At 39.8% G+C, this 12,557-nt stretch overlaps 1 protein-coding gene across 1 annotated transcript in view; it reads right to left on the reverse strand.

Annotated features, from left to right (window-relative positions):
- The window catches only part of PCCA (propionyl-CoA carboxylase subunit alpha), a 298,109-nt gene that overhangs the window by 64,130 nt on the left and 221,422 nt on the right, over positions 1 to 12,557 (reverse strand). The window contains exon 21 of the mRNA XM_027646956.1: positions 6,207 to 6,305. Coding sequence (XP_027502757.1) covers positions 6,207 to 6,305 — 99 coding nt within the window. The remainder of the gene's footprint in view (positions 1 to 6,206; positions 6,306 to 12,557) is intronic.

The following is a 12,557-nucleotide window of genomic DNA, read 5'->3' on the forward strand; positions in this document are numbered from 1 at the left end:
TTCTCCATTTGAACCATGGCCACGAAATCTGTACCAGATTTGCCCAGGTTAGCCATAACTGGAACAGACTGAAAAAAAAAGCCAGGGAGTGAGCTATGAGTTAATCAGTGTGGGCCATCAGGAATTCAGTGCTGAGGTGCACACTCTGGTTTTTCTTTAACCAAAAGGATAGCTATTTGGGTATAGCATAACCAAATGTCTGTCCCTGTTTGCAAATCATTCTGTGTCCCTCTTCTGGAGACAACACAGCAAGAATAATTTTCAAATCATGGGTTCAACAGCAACAGTAGAGTGTGTGCAGTAATTGCACAGCACTAAAGAATGGACTGTCAACCAGTCTTCACAAACACTACACACTAAACCTTCCCCAAATCCTTTTTAGAGTTTGAGAAAATGAGTGTGCTGAGGTAGTGGTACTTTAGATGGAAATCTATATAATGCATATATCATTATCACAGATTACATCTGAGATCTCAAAACAGCAAAATAAAAAAAAATGTCATTTTTCTTTAAAAAATTTAAAAATTACATGTTTGAAAAAGTCTCTGCAGGGTTGAAGGAAATGAATACGTGGGCACAGGCTTTGTTCTCCTGTCAGACATTTCCCAGAAACAAAGGCTTCACAACCTACAACATTTTCATTTTTTCTGTTATTATATACAAAAATAATAATCAAAAGAAACATTGTATCAGAGAAGCACTTAAATTTTCATATCCCAGGATGCAGAATATACTACTCCTGCTGCAATTGTTGATGCAATAAATAAATTAAATGAAAAAATAAGTGATGCCATCACTGAATTCCCTTTAACACTAAGTAGAGAAAGCTCCCCTGACAAATCTTCATCTATTTCATTCAAAAAATCACTTGAAGTTTGCGACTGATTATTTCAGCTTTACAGGATTGTGTTCTTGTTTAGCAACTCCATTACTCTCTTAATCACACCTTGCTGTGACTGACAAAGACCTTTTTACTGCAGAGTTTGAGATGACCAATAGAGACACAGAACAGGAAGGGACTTCTGGAAATCAGGTACTCTATTCCCCGTTCAAAGCAAGGCTAATGTCAAAGTGATATTGAGCTGCTCAGGCCCTTGTCCAGTTGAGTTCTCCCTACATCCTACAGAGCTTCAGTTTATCAGAAACTAATTCTCTGCAAGTCAGGAAATACAAAGAGGAGGCATCACCACTGCCATTGTAAAATTGCTTTGCTGAAGGCGCCAAAAGCCACCAAACATTTTCTGGGGTCCAGGCAGAACACCTGCACTACTTTTAGAAGGTAGAAGGTTTCATGACAGCAAGCTAGTAGAGCTGTGAAACCAGCATGGCCAATATGATACTGAAAAGGCTGAGTGCATATGAAAGAATGAGGAAATAAAAGAGTGTTGGCAAAGATCGTGACAAATAATTAAGACCAAACTATCTATGACTGACTCAGCATCCTTTTCCTACAGGGAACTGTCTGCAAATAAATGGCATATAAGGATGGGTTGACTGTTTGATGATGCAATCAAGAAAGGAGAACATTTAACAGCACTAAGCAGTTGTAAACTTTGTCCATGTGGCATTGTCAAAGAGCAGTCTCAGAATTTGAATGGTCGGTGGGGTGGTTTTTGAGAACTTGCCCAAACAAAAGCAGTGGCAGAGCAAAGAGGGTTTGAGGATCTCTTACATTCATTTTTTTCCTTGAGCAACCTGCTCACTCTGCAAATATCTGATTTTCCTGCACAATGTCCCAGTAGAAGGCACCTACTTGCAACTTGACTGTAATAAGGACAGAGTTGCAGCTAGGTTCAAGCCTGTCTCTGGACTTCATGGTGTTCTTGATTTATCTTGTGACCCCCTTGGATTATTGTTCCCATGAGGAATAAAAGAAGAGGTTCAAATTCTATGGAAAAGACAGTTTATTCCTTCCTTCTGCCTGCTCCCCAGTTCATATGCCCAGGGAGAGAGAAGAGGCCATAGACAACTTCTGCAGGTGCAGGGCTCACCAAAATCTAGCTTACTTGTATATGGGAGAAGAGATAGAGGGGCAAAAGTGCCCTCATTGTCCTAAAATAATGCCTGCTGCTTTTGTTCCACTTGTCATTACTTTCCACGATACCATTCTGAACCACCACTCTCTCCCTTCCAGTTTCTACCAGAGTTCTAATGTTTCTTTTCCACAACTCAGGAATCATTAAGCCCCTCACTTATTCATTTATTTTTACTCTAAATATTGCCTGAAAGGTTATATCCTATTCAAATCATGGTTTATATATAAATGTATTTTAAATTTGTATTTTCAATTAAATAAAACCTAATCCCTTCAAATCTGAATCCTAAAGAAGATATATTGTAACTATATTCCTAGGGTTCTCTGATTTTCAGCAAAGGCAGAGTCCAAATTTACAACAGCTACGTGTAAGTCAAACTCTAAGCCACTAACATCTTTAGAAACAAGCAGGGGAAACCATTTTGGTAAAGTATTTCTGCAGGCAAAAATTTAATTTGCTTCTTGAACAAAATTCCACACTACACAATGTGTTAAATTCAGCCTCCCCAGATGAGAGGTAGAGTCTAGTCACAAGTAAAGAAAATGCTGAGAAACTGGGATTTGCTGAGGAACTACTAAAACCAGTTACAAAAAATCCACGATGGAATCTGTGTACAACAAGAAATGCCACGGAGTCTGCCCATACCCCCATCTCTGGAGACTATATCTCAGAAATCTCTTGCTCAAATGATCCCAAGTTTTCATCAGTTCATCACTTTGTATATATATATATATGGATTTCACAGTAATCCAAGGCAGCACAAAGATTTCAGAGCCCTTATGCTGCAGCCAAACGGACCTGCAGTGTACCCCAGGGTTCTGGTCCCTCTATCATCTGGGGACCTGGCCAGGCACTCCGCAGTGCCCATCTGCTGCACACAGATGGGCTTCCTCGCAAAGGAAACAAAAGCGGGAGGGGGGGAGGCTGCCACACATCCTTGTTGTGCCCTGGTATGCCCTAGACAGACTGTGACCAGGGCATATACTTCTCCTCAGGCACTCAGATGTATTCCCAGGTCCCATACTCTAGAAATTGTCCTAGAAAACCTGAGTTTTAAACTCATAGACCCTTTATAACTCTGCAGCATGGTCGGTGCTCTGCTTTGCTCTAATACTCATTGAGCCTTTAGCAGAGGAGTGAAAATACAGAAGCATGCTTAATTACTTATTTTTAAATGCAACAGATATGTAACAATTTGAATGTCTAGACTATAATTTACATAAATACATTTCAAACCAAAACATTTTAAAATTATTTATTTCCTACTTCTTTGCCTAAGTGCTTTGTTGAATTGCAGCCAGACTGCAGGATCGAGCAAAAGGTGCATAAATCAAAGCTTCAAAGAAATATAATGTTCACAAAGATTGTATTTAGTTGAGCAAATTTAGAAGAATGAAACCAACTATGAAGAAAAATTAGATTGGCTGAAAATTAATAAAGCACAGCTGGAATTATTCGATTCATCCATATTTGTTGCTTAAAATGGCTCTAGGGCTAAGTTTTGCTGAAAGAAGATACTTCAAGACTCAAGGGTCAATTGCTTTTGGAGACAAATTGACCTACTGGAATATACTTGCCTAATTTGGTTCTTGCAGAGGGGTGAGTCTACAGAAATATATAACCAAAAAACCAATTCTGATTCCAGTGAGCAGATATCAGAGGTCAAGTTTAAGGTTCCCATAAATTTACATATATACACTAAAAGATTAATAACTTCTCAAGTTACTGAGTTTCTTTGCTAAAAGCAAAGACAGATAAACTATGAGAAAGAAACAACATATGTGCTTATTCCACATTCTGTTGGCTAGATACCATGCAGTCAGCTCATTGAGTGTTGCTGTGGCTAGATCTGCAATATTTCATACAGTTTGGTCGTACTCAGGGAGTGCAAGTAACACTATTGCTGGCTCAGCTCCTAGAAGAAAGCATGTTCTGATCTCACGATCATTAATTTTGAAACTAGTTTTATGTGCCAATTCAACTATTACACTTTTATTTAAATGACGTTACTACTATTAGTTATATATCCACTCATACAGTAATATGGTTTGCAATGAGGCCTTGTGAATACAGTTATACATTCTAACTATAATGCTTTTCAACTAGACAGATATTATATATTTGTACATCAGTATAATTTCCTATTCAATATTATGAATGTACTTTATAAAATAGCACTAAAATGGATCAGTATTGAGCTATTAAAAAAAACCACCCACACCTAAAAATAGAAAATTACTTTACATATACATAAGCCTTGAAGTTGGCATTAACTTTCCAGGAAATCTACAAAACTTATGTCCACAATGTACTTGGGCACATAATGAAAATTTCACTCTCAGGCAATACTAATCTTGAAAGATACAATAATTTTTTTATTTTAAAGTTACCATCTTTTAAATTCAATCAAAGCAAAAATAGTATTTTTCCAGTTGGGTAATTTACCAGGGGTGGAAATGAAAAATGAAATTCACTCATTTCACTGTAAATTAGCAGAAATCTGACCACTGTATCACTGATAAATGTATAAAAAATAGATACTGTTGTATGTAGAAAAATTCTTTCAATAAGTTTTGATTTTTTCACTATTGACAGGATCAATAGATATTTCTAAATAAATAGATAGACTTGAGAGATGGGCTGATTCCAATGGGATAAAGTTCAATAAAGCCAAGTGCCGGGTCCTGCACTTTGGCCACAACAACCCCCATGCAGCACTACAGGCTGGGGACAGAGTGGCTGGAAAGCAGCCAAGTAGAAAGGGACCTGGGGGTACTAATTGACAGGAAGCTCAACATGAGCCAGCAAGTGTGCCCAGGTGGCCAAGAAGGCCAATGGGATCTTGTCCTGTATCAAAAATAGCGTGGCCAGCAGGAGCAGGGAAGTGATCCTTCCCCTGTACTCTGCGTTGGTGAGGCCACACCTTGAGTATTGTGTTCAGTTCTGGGCCCCTCAGTTCAGAAAGGATATTGAGGTGCTGGAGCGGGTCCAGAGAAGAGCAACAAGGCTGGTGAAGGGACTGGAGCACAAGTCCTATGGGGAGAGGCTGAGGGAGCTGGGGTTGTTTAGCCTGGAGAAGAGAAGGCTCAGAGGTGACCTCATCACCGTCTATAACTACCTGAAGGGAAGTTCTAGCCAGGTGGGGGTTGGTCTCTTCTCTCAGGCACTCAGCAATAGGACAAGGGGGCACGGGCTTAAGCTCCGCCAGGGGAAATTTAAGTTGGATATCAGGAGAAAATTCTTTACAGAGAGAGTAATCAGGCATTGGAATGGGCTGCCCAGAGAGGTGGTGGATTCACCATCCCTGGAGATTTTTAAATGCAGATTGGACGTGGCACTGAGTGCCATGATCTAGTAAATGGACTGGATTTGGACCAAGGGTTGGACTCGATCTCGGAGGTCTTTTCCAACCCAATCGATTCTATGATTCTATGATTCATCAACAAATACATAAATCCTGGCTGGTGTTACATTCAGAACATTTACAAGGCAGTTAAAAGCCAAGTCTGGTGTTTGGAGTTGGTTTCAAACACATAAGTGGTCAGAAGAAAAGAATATACAACTACTTCAATGTTTTTAGTCCTCTTTTCTTAGAGCTACAGAAGTTTGGAATGTTTTCTACATTTTTCCCAAGTCATGGAACTACTCATATTTCATAAAACCATAAAAAAAACATGTTAGGTGGGAGGTGCACTGTCCTGTGACTTTCAAACTGAAAAGGCCCAAAAGTGGATAAAGCACGCAATCCAAACATAAGGAAGAGACTAATTTTACTCCATGACCCTGCGTTGGTTTTTGTTGTGGGTTGGGATATTTTTGGTTTCATTTGGTCAGGTTTTTTTCAGTAATCTGTTTTTTATTTCTTAAGTGATTAAGAAACAATGTCTCCTCACAAGCCATTCAGTAAAGAGATCCTATAAGCTGGGGTAAACTTCTGTCTACAAGGAACTTTCTTTAAAAGAAAGATATTCAAAACTCTCAGTAAGTACCTTCGAATGCATCCAGAGCGTCAGTGGAGTGAATTTGTCTCAAAGTAGAAACATTGTGCTACTTGAAACATCACATAATTTTTATGATGCAGCAAGTTTAGACCCCACATTTCAGTATTATTTTTATGCCCTGAGATTTCTGGTTATCTCAGCTCTACAAATGATGCATTGGTGAGATTACCTGTATAGTCCTCTGAGCGCCATCAATGGTGACAGACAACAAGGGTGAAGCCAGGTTCCACTCGCTGGTCACATTTAGTTTCATCCCATCAACTTCCACCTGTTGTGACACCAAACAAGGCTGTTACTATGAAGACAGACAGAAAACTGATCTCAAGTTCATTACTGCATACAAAGCAGCAACCATTTTAAAACAGATGGCTCCCAAACAACCTGTCATGTTTACTGCTTCTGCCATAAAAGACAGGGTCCAACAACAGAGTCTTCCACCTATCTCTGGGGAGAGGTGAAGGACCTGTGAACAGCTGCCTCTGAGTAGCAAGGTTTCAAGTGATTTCCAGCAAGTAACAAACAGCCATCCAACTTTTAAACCTATCTGGACATGCTACATTTACTGCAATTAGACAAGTAATGCATATAAATTCCAGTGACACCTTGCAACCCACACAACAGGGCTTGCATATAATATTCTCTCCAAGGACCTAGGAAGAACTTTTCCTATGCTTTTAATGAAGGGCTTTGCATTGTTATCTTAATTAATATGAGGTAGTAATTAATTCTTCAGCATTTTATATCAAAGTCTAGAAAAACTTTGCAAATTCTGACATGTTTTCTTTCAATATACAGCTGATCACAGCAATACAATTTCTGACTTGAATGCCAATATGCTTATCCAGAAAGATTTATTTTTTTAATCATCTCATACTCCTTTTAAAATATATTTCTAGGTGAAGAGTAAAAATTCTGGGTTCAGTGTAGATTAGAGTAGTTGTAATGATACTTCTGTCATTCTTCTGTTGTATAATACTGTTTAAAAACACATATCACATATTCAACACTATGAAAGCCTCACAGACATAGATTATGAAAAAAATTATTATACATGGACTAATATAATTAATGATTAATATTTTTTGCATGTTTTGAACACTCATCATGCTATTGAAGGTAGGTAAATATGATTTCAGTTATATAATTTACTATAAACAGAGAAAAAAAGTCATGGTTGACCAATTTCCTCCCTCTCTCAAAATCTCCAAAGTATTTTTTAATCAGTAAATTACAGACAATACTGATAATGACACAAATATTGCATACATTCTCAAACTAGAGAAAATGTATTGCATTTAGAATAAAAGCTGAGCCCACATTTTGCAAAATAAAACTTATAATGCCTACTCTTTTAGATCTCAGACTTATTATTTCATCTTATTATAAGAACAGGTATCTTAAAAGAAATCCATAACAGAGAAGTGCAGAGGATCAGTGTGTAATTTGATAATTTTATTTCCGTTAAGAAGAAAAAGTTCTGGCTTAAAAAAAACCTCTAATTTTATAGATTTCAGTTTAGAACACAAGTCTGCCTTAGCAATACAATCTACACAATTTCTATGGGTTTTAACTATAAATAAAGTTACATGTAAAGAACATGAAGAAAAACAAGTGATTTATAAAGGTTCACCAATAGGCTAGATTAGCTGGCATGCTTCAGGTACTTTACACTGCTCCAGTGATGCAAACCAGCCACAAACCTGGCTTGAGTTAAGCCAGGCCTGCAGCTGGTTTGCATTTGCAGAGCACTGCAAAGCAGCTGGAACACACTGGTGAACCGAACTCGCTCTCAGCATACCTGAATCAGCAAGTACCATCTTTATTGAGAACAGAAGAGACATCTGAAAAACTCTCCAAATGGAGAAAAGCAAACTCAGCACTCTGTCTCAACCCCCTCTGATTACCAATTGAACTTTGGTAAGGCAATTACTTAAAAAGCTGCCTGTCGCTATCGCTAAAACCAAAGAAAGACTTGTCTTCACTTGAGTCTGGGTCTGAAAACATCATTTACCATGTGTCTCCAGGGAGGGAGGTGAGATGGTATGAAAGCAGACCAGGCTACCGGTCACCAAAAAAACCTTCAACTGTGCACTGTACTGCTCGCTGCACTGCAGGATTTACATGCAGCCTTGCAGAAAATCTATAGCCAGTATCTATAGTTCTAGCAAAGGGTGTTCCAGGGACAAGATGCAAGTCAATACCTCCACGACAAACTCAAGTTTAATCATTAGCTCTTTTGTCACTGTACAGATGAGCAAAAGAGAAGTAAATCAAGTGTGTCACAGTGATAAATGACCTGTTCAAAATCCCTCACAAGGGTCTATACAAGTCCAGCCATCACTGATTCCAGATTACATTAGTATCAAAACATTTCTGGTAGAAACCACCCTGAAAGAAGAGATAGCAAGCAGATGCTAGGTTTCCCTATTCAAGAAAGAATAAAGAGTCAGGAGAAGGGTTATGTGAACTAATGCGTATCCCATAAACTGCAGTATTCTTCTCACAGAATGGAGCTGGCTTTTAGCTGTTTTCACCTCCAGCTCAGTGTGGTATGTGCAGCTGGGGAAGATGACCTGAAGCCAAGAGAATCCCAAGGAAATTTGGGTATCTGTGCTCCAATAGGTAGGATGATAAAGACAAGAGGTCAGGATATCATAAAAAATTAACAAGGACTGAGGGTAAGAAATTTACCATGTAGTGAGCATGTTACTTTTACTAAAAATGAGGGAAAAGGGGAAGAATGGGGAAGATGGGACACAGTGGAACAAAAACCAGGTGGGGATTGAAATCAAACCAATACTTTACCTAATAGAGTAAATCTTCTTTCTGCAGCTCAGCAGCCAACAGCCTAGTCAGGTTAGTGTGTAGAAGGAGGGGAAGAGATAAGACACTCAAAGAACTTGTCAGAAGTTTTCATTAGCCTTCATTCGTCCTCTAGCAATGGATATAATAATGGAACCTAACAAATACTGCAATAAAACCAGGGTCTTTTTGCTTTAGGCTTGGGAGGGGAGAGGGGGTGTGAAGGTGTAGGGTGTGAAGGGGGACATGGGGATTAACTACTGAAGTTACATTGACTACTTCCTGTTTTGTTTCTGTGCTCCAAAGATGGCCAAGAACAAATCATCATTGAACGGATGGTAACACCTGAACTGCAGGGAGAAGATCCCAGTCAATTCGCTCCTGCAGTGGGAATCACATTGTGCTTTACACCACAGCTATATAGTCTAGCTTTATCCTCAGCCACTCAGTTCCAAGAATACAGGTGTGTGTGGGTGGGTGTATGTGTAGACATGCACATGTGCATCTACTTTAACTGTGGTTGTTAAACCATTGCTACAATACATCCATGTGGTGTAGTGGTGGTGGATTGTTCCTTTTTTAAAAAGGTTTGTTTGTCCCTGTGTAAGGGCATAAAAGATAAAAGCAGCCACAGTCCTTTCCAATTATTTCCAATTCAAAAGCTATTGCAAATGAGGTCTCAGAAAGAAGAATGACAAGTCCAAGACACGATGCTAGAAAAAGGTCAACAGCTTACTCCACTGTCACAACTTTGCAGACTTTCACTGGCATGCACCTGAACTACACAAGTAGCAGCCCCTTCACCTCTTGTGGACTGAGTTCCTGATGTTCAGCGTGATAGGTACCAGCTAACCAATAGTGCAAAGAGCTGCAAAGCATAATCTGCATTCAGTTTCCTTTAGAGAACAACATTTGGCATTCTATATGCATGTCAGGCAATTAAAGAAGGCAGCACAAGCCTGAGTGTTATAGCCCTGTTAATTTACTAATGCAGAGTCTCGCGTACATCTGGCACATGTCACTACTTTTCTCCTGGAAATGAAGGTAGTTTTCCAGGAGACTGGAGGGCAGCTCAAGCATTTGTTTCCTGCCTGATCCTTCAAAATATTATGCCTGAAGTTCCTCATGCCAGCCTTGAGTCTGACTAACTTAAGTCTGCTGATTTAATCCCATGGTTCCAATTCTGCCTCCCAGCGTGTTTAACTCAAGAGTCTTGGCCCTAACTACTTGGATATGCTACCCCTAGCCATATTCCATACACCTCTTAATTCTACCTCTTGCTATAGCAAAAGTGATGGCATTCCCTATCAGACCTACCAAATGAGAAGTCACCCTCTGTAGACATGCCTTGCTGAAATCTTTCTTTGATCAAGACAGCTGCCCATGAAGATGTACCTTTCAGGAAAACAGACACTACTCTTCACTGGAGATTAATGAATATTCACTGTCCTAGCCTCCAATCCCTTCAACTGGCATGAATTTAGCTGGAAATATAAGGCACATTCAGTGGGCAATAAAGGCTCTACAAAGTGAAATCTTAAAACCATTCCTGCAAGGAAGGAACAAAACTAGCAAGCATCACCGTTGTAAACGTGAGATAGCTTACACAGTCGAGGACTTTATTCAAACCTACATAAAGTAAAGATGTCCTCTTCTCTGGAAAAAGTAACTGTCTCAGGCAGAACACCCTTTACTTCCATTACTGCTAAACGCACCACCCATGCCAAAACAACAAGGAGATTCTTTACATTTTTATAAGTCAGGTAAAGGATAGGTATTGCTTCCTGTGCAAAAGAGGAGGTGGTCAGAGGACTTGTAGCACAGTGTGGCAATAGCAGGTCCAGCTGTAGGAGCAATATTTAGTACATTCAGTAACAGTCTGCAGTGATCTCAGGCTTTGAGGTGAACAAAGCAGCTTTTGGTTTCCAGTTTTCACAAAATTAATGAAATTCTCAACTAATCCACTATCCAGCTAACAGAGAAGCACACAGAATGGAATAGCAAAGGCACGTGAAAACTATCTGATGCCAAAGCTATCATCCCTCACCTTTTGCAGTCCCATGCAACCTCAGGAATGTGAGGAAAGTTTTTATGGGGCTGATGACTACAAGAACTCCTTTAGAAGCATGATGCATGAAGGCATTTTGTGAAATATTTTGCTAGTCCTCAATGTAAAAAAATCTTTCCCAGCCAGCAGGAGAGTTCAAACACTATTTTGCATCTCTCTATATATTTCCAAAGCCCATAATCACAACACACTTCTGTATCATGAAAATTAATGGCTACTTGGAGCCTGTAAAGACTCATGGTAATTTGCAGAGTTGTCCTGGCAAGTATTGGGTCTTCTTACACAATTTGCTCCAACTTCTTCACATTGTCTTTAAGAACCTTGAATAAAAACAGAGTCATATCTGCCACATTAGGAAATAGGAACAACCAAATAGTACTTCACATGTTGCTATTCATAAATGCAAATGCATTATTCATAAATGCAAAGAAACCCAGCAAGATTTCCCATGTGGGCAGTTCTTATTAATTAGGCTTCTTCTTCTTGTATATGCTTTTCCTCCTGTTCTTTGGACTGTATTTGCTAGTGATCCAGGGTCTGATTACCCATAAAGTGTTTGACATTTTCCAGGACCATGTCCTGGAAGAGGTGACAGCGTACTCTTGTCAAGTTTACAGATGGCACAAAACTGGGGTAAACGGTTAACACACTCTAGGACAGAGGTGCCATCCAGGCAGGCCTAGACGGGCAAGAGGAAGGGGCTTACGGAAACTTTGTGAAATTCAAGATTTTGAAGTCCAACATGCGATAAAGAAGAGCCCATTGCAACAATACAGGCTGCAACCTGATTGGCTGGGGAGCAGCTCTGTGGAGAAGGACTTGGAGATGTAGGCGGACATGTCAGCAGGACATGAATGTCAGCAGCACACCCTGGCACCAAAAGCTGCTATGAGTGCCCTGTGCTCTGTTAACAGAAGTGTAGTCTGCTGATAGAATGGGGTGATTAGATCCTTCTACTCAAATTCAGACCACATCTAGATACTGTGTCCACAAGACAGACACTGACTTGGTCCAGTTATACAAAGTTCCCATTAGCCCACTACTCTTGCCTGTCTAGGTCCCACTGGGTGGCAGCATTGCCCTTGAATGTATTGAGCACTTTCTCTGATTCTATGTCTTCTGTAAATTTTATGACTGCACTCTCATTGCTGCTTCTAGGTATTGATAAGTTTGTTGAACAGGACTGGTCACCTTGCAGACCCTTGGTGATCTCCAAGTAGAGTACAACCCATTCAACCTATTAAGCATGACCCATCGAGCCTGACCACTCAACTGGCTTTTTATCCATCTGACTGTGTGTGATCATGCCAAAAGACTTGCTAAAGTCAAGGTACATGACATTCACTGCTCTTCCCTAGACTACAAATTCTGTCAGTTTATCACAGAAGGCTGTCAGGTTGATCATCCCTCAGTAAATTCACGCTCCCTATCACCTTCTTTATGTGCCTAGACATGTGTTCCACTTAATAAATTTCTGAGGGATTAAAATGAAGCTGACCAGGCTATAGTTCCATGGGAGTTGCTTTTGGCCTTTTCTTAAGACTGATGCAATATTCGCTTTTCACCAGTAATGAAGGACCTCCCTCAATCTTCATGACCTTTCAGACGTACAGACTGCAGTCTTGCAACCACATCAGACAGCTCTCTTGT

This window comes from Corapipo altera, unplaced genomic scaffold (assembly GCF_003945725.1).
Source record: "Corapipo altera isolate COAL_440 unplaced genomic scaffold, ASM394572v1 0, whole genome shotgun sequence".
In the NCBI taxonomy this organism is placed as follows: Eukaryota; Metazoa; Chordata; class Aves; order Passeriformes; family Pipridae; genus Corapipo; species Corapipo altera.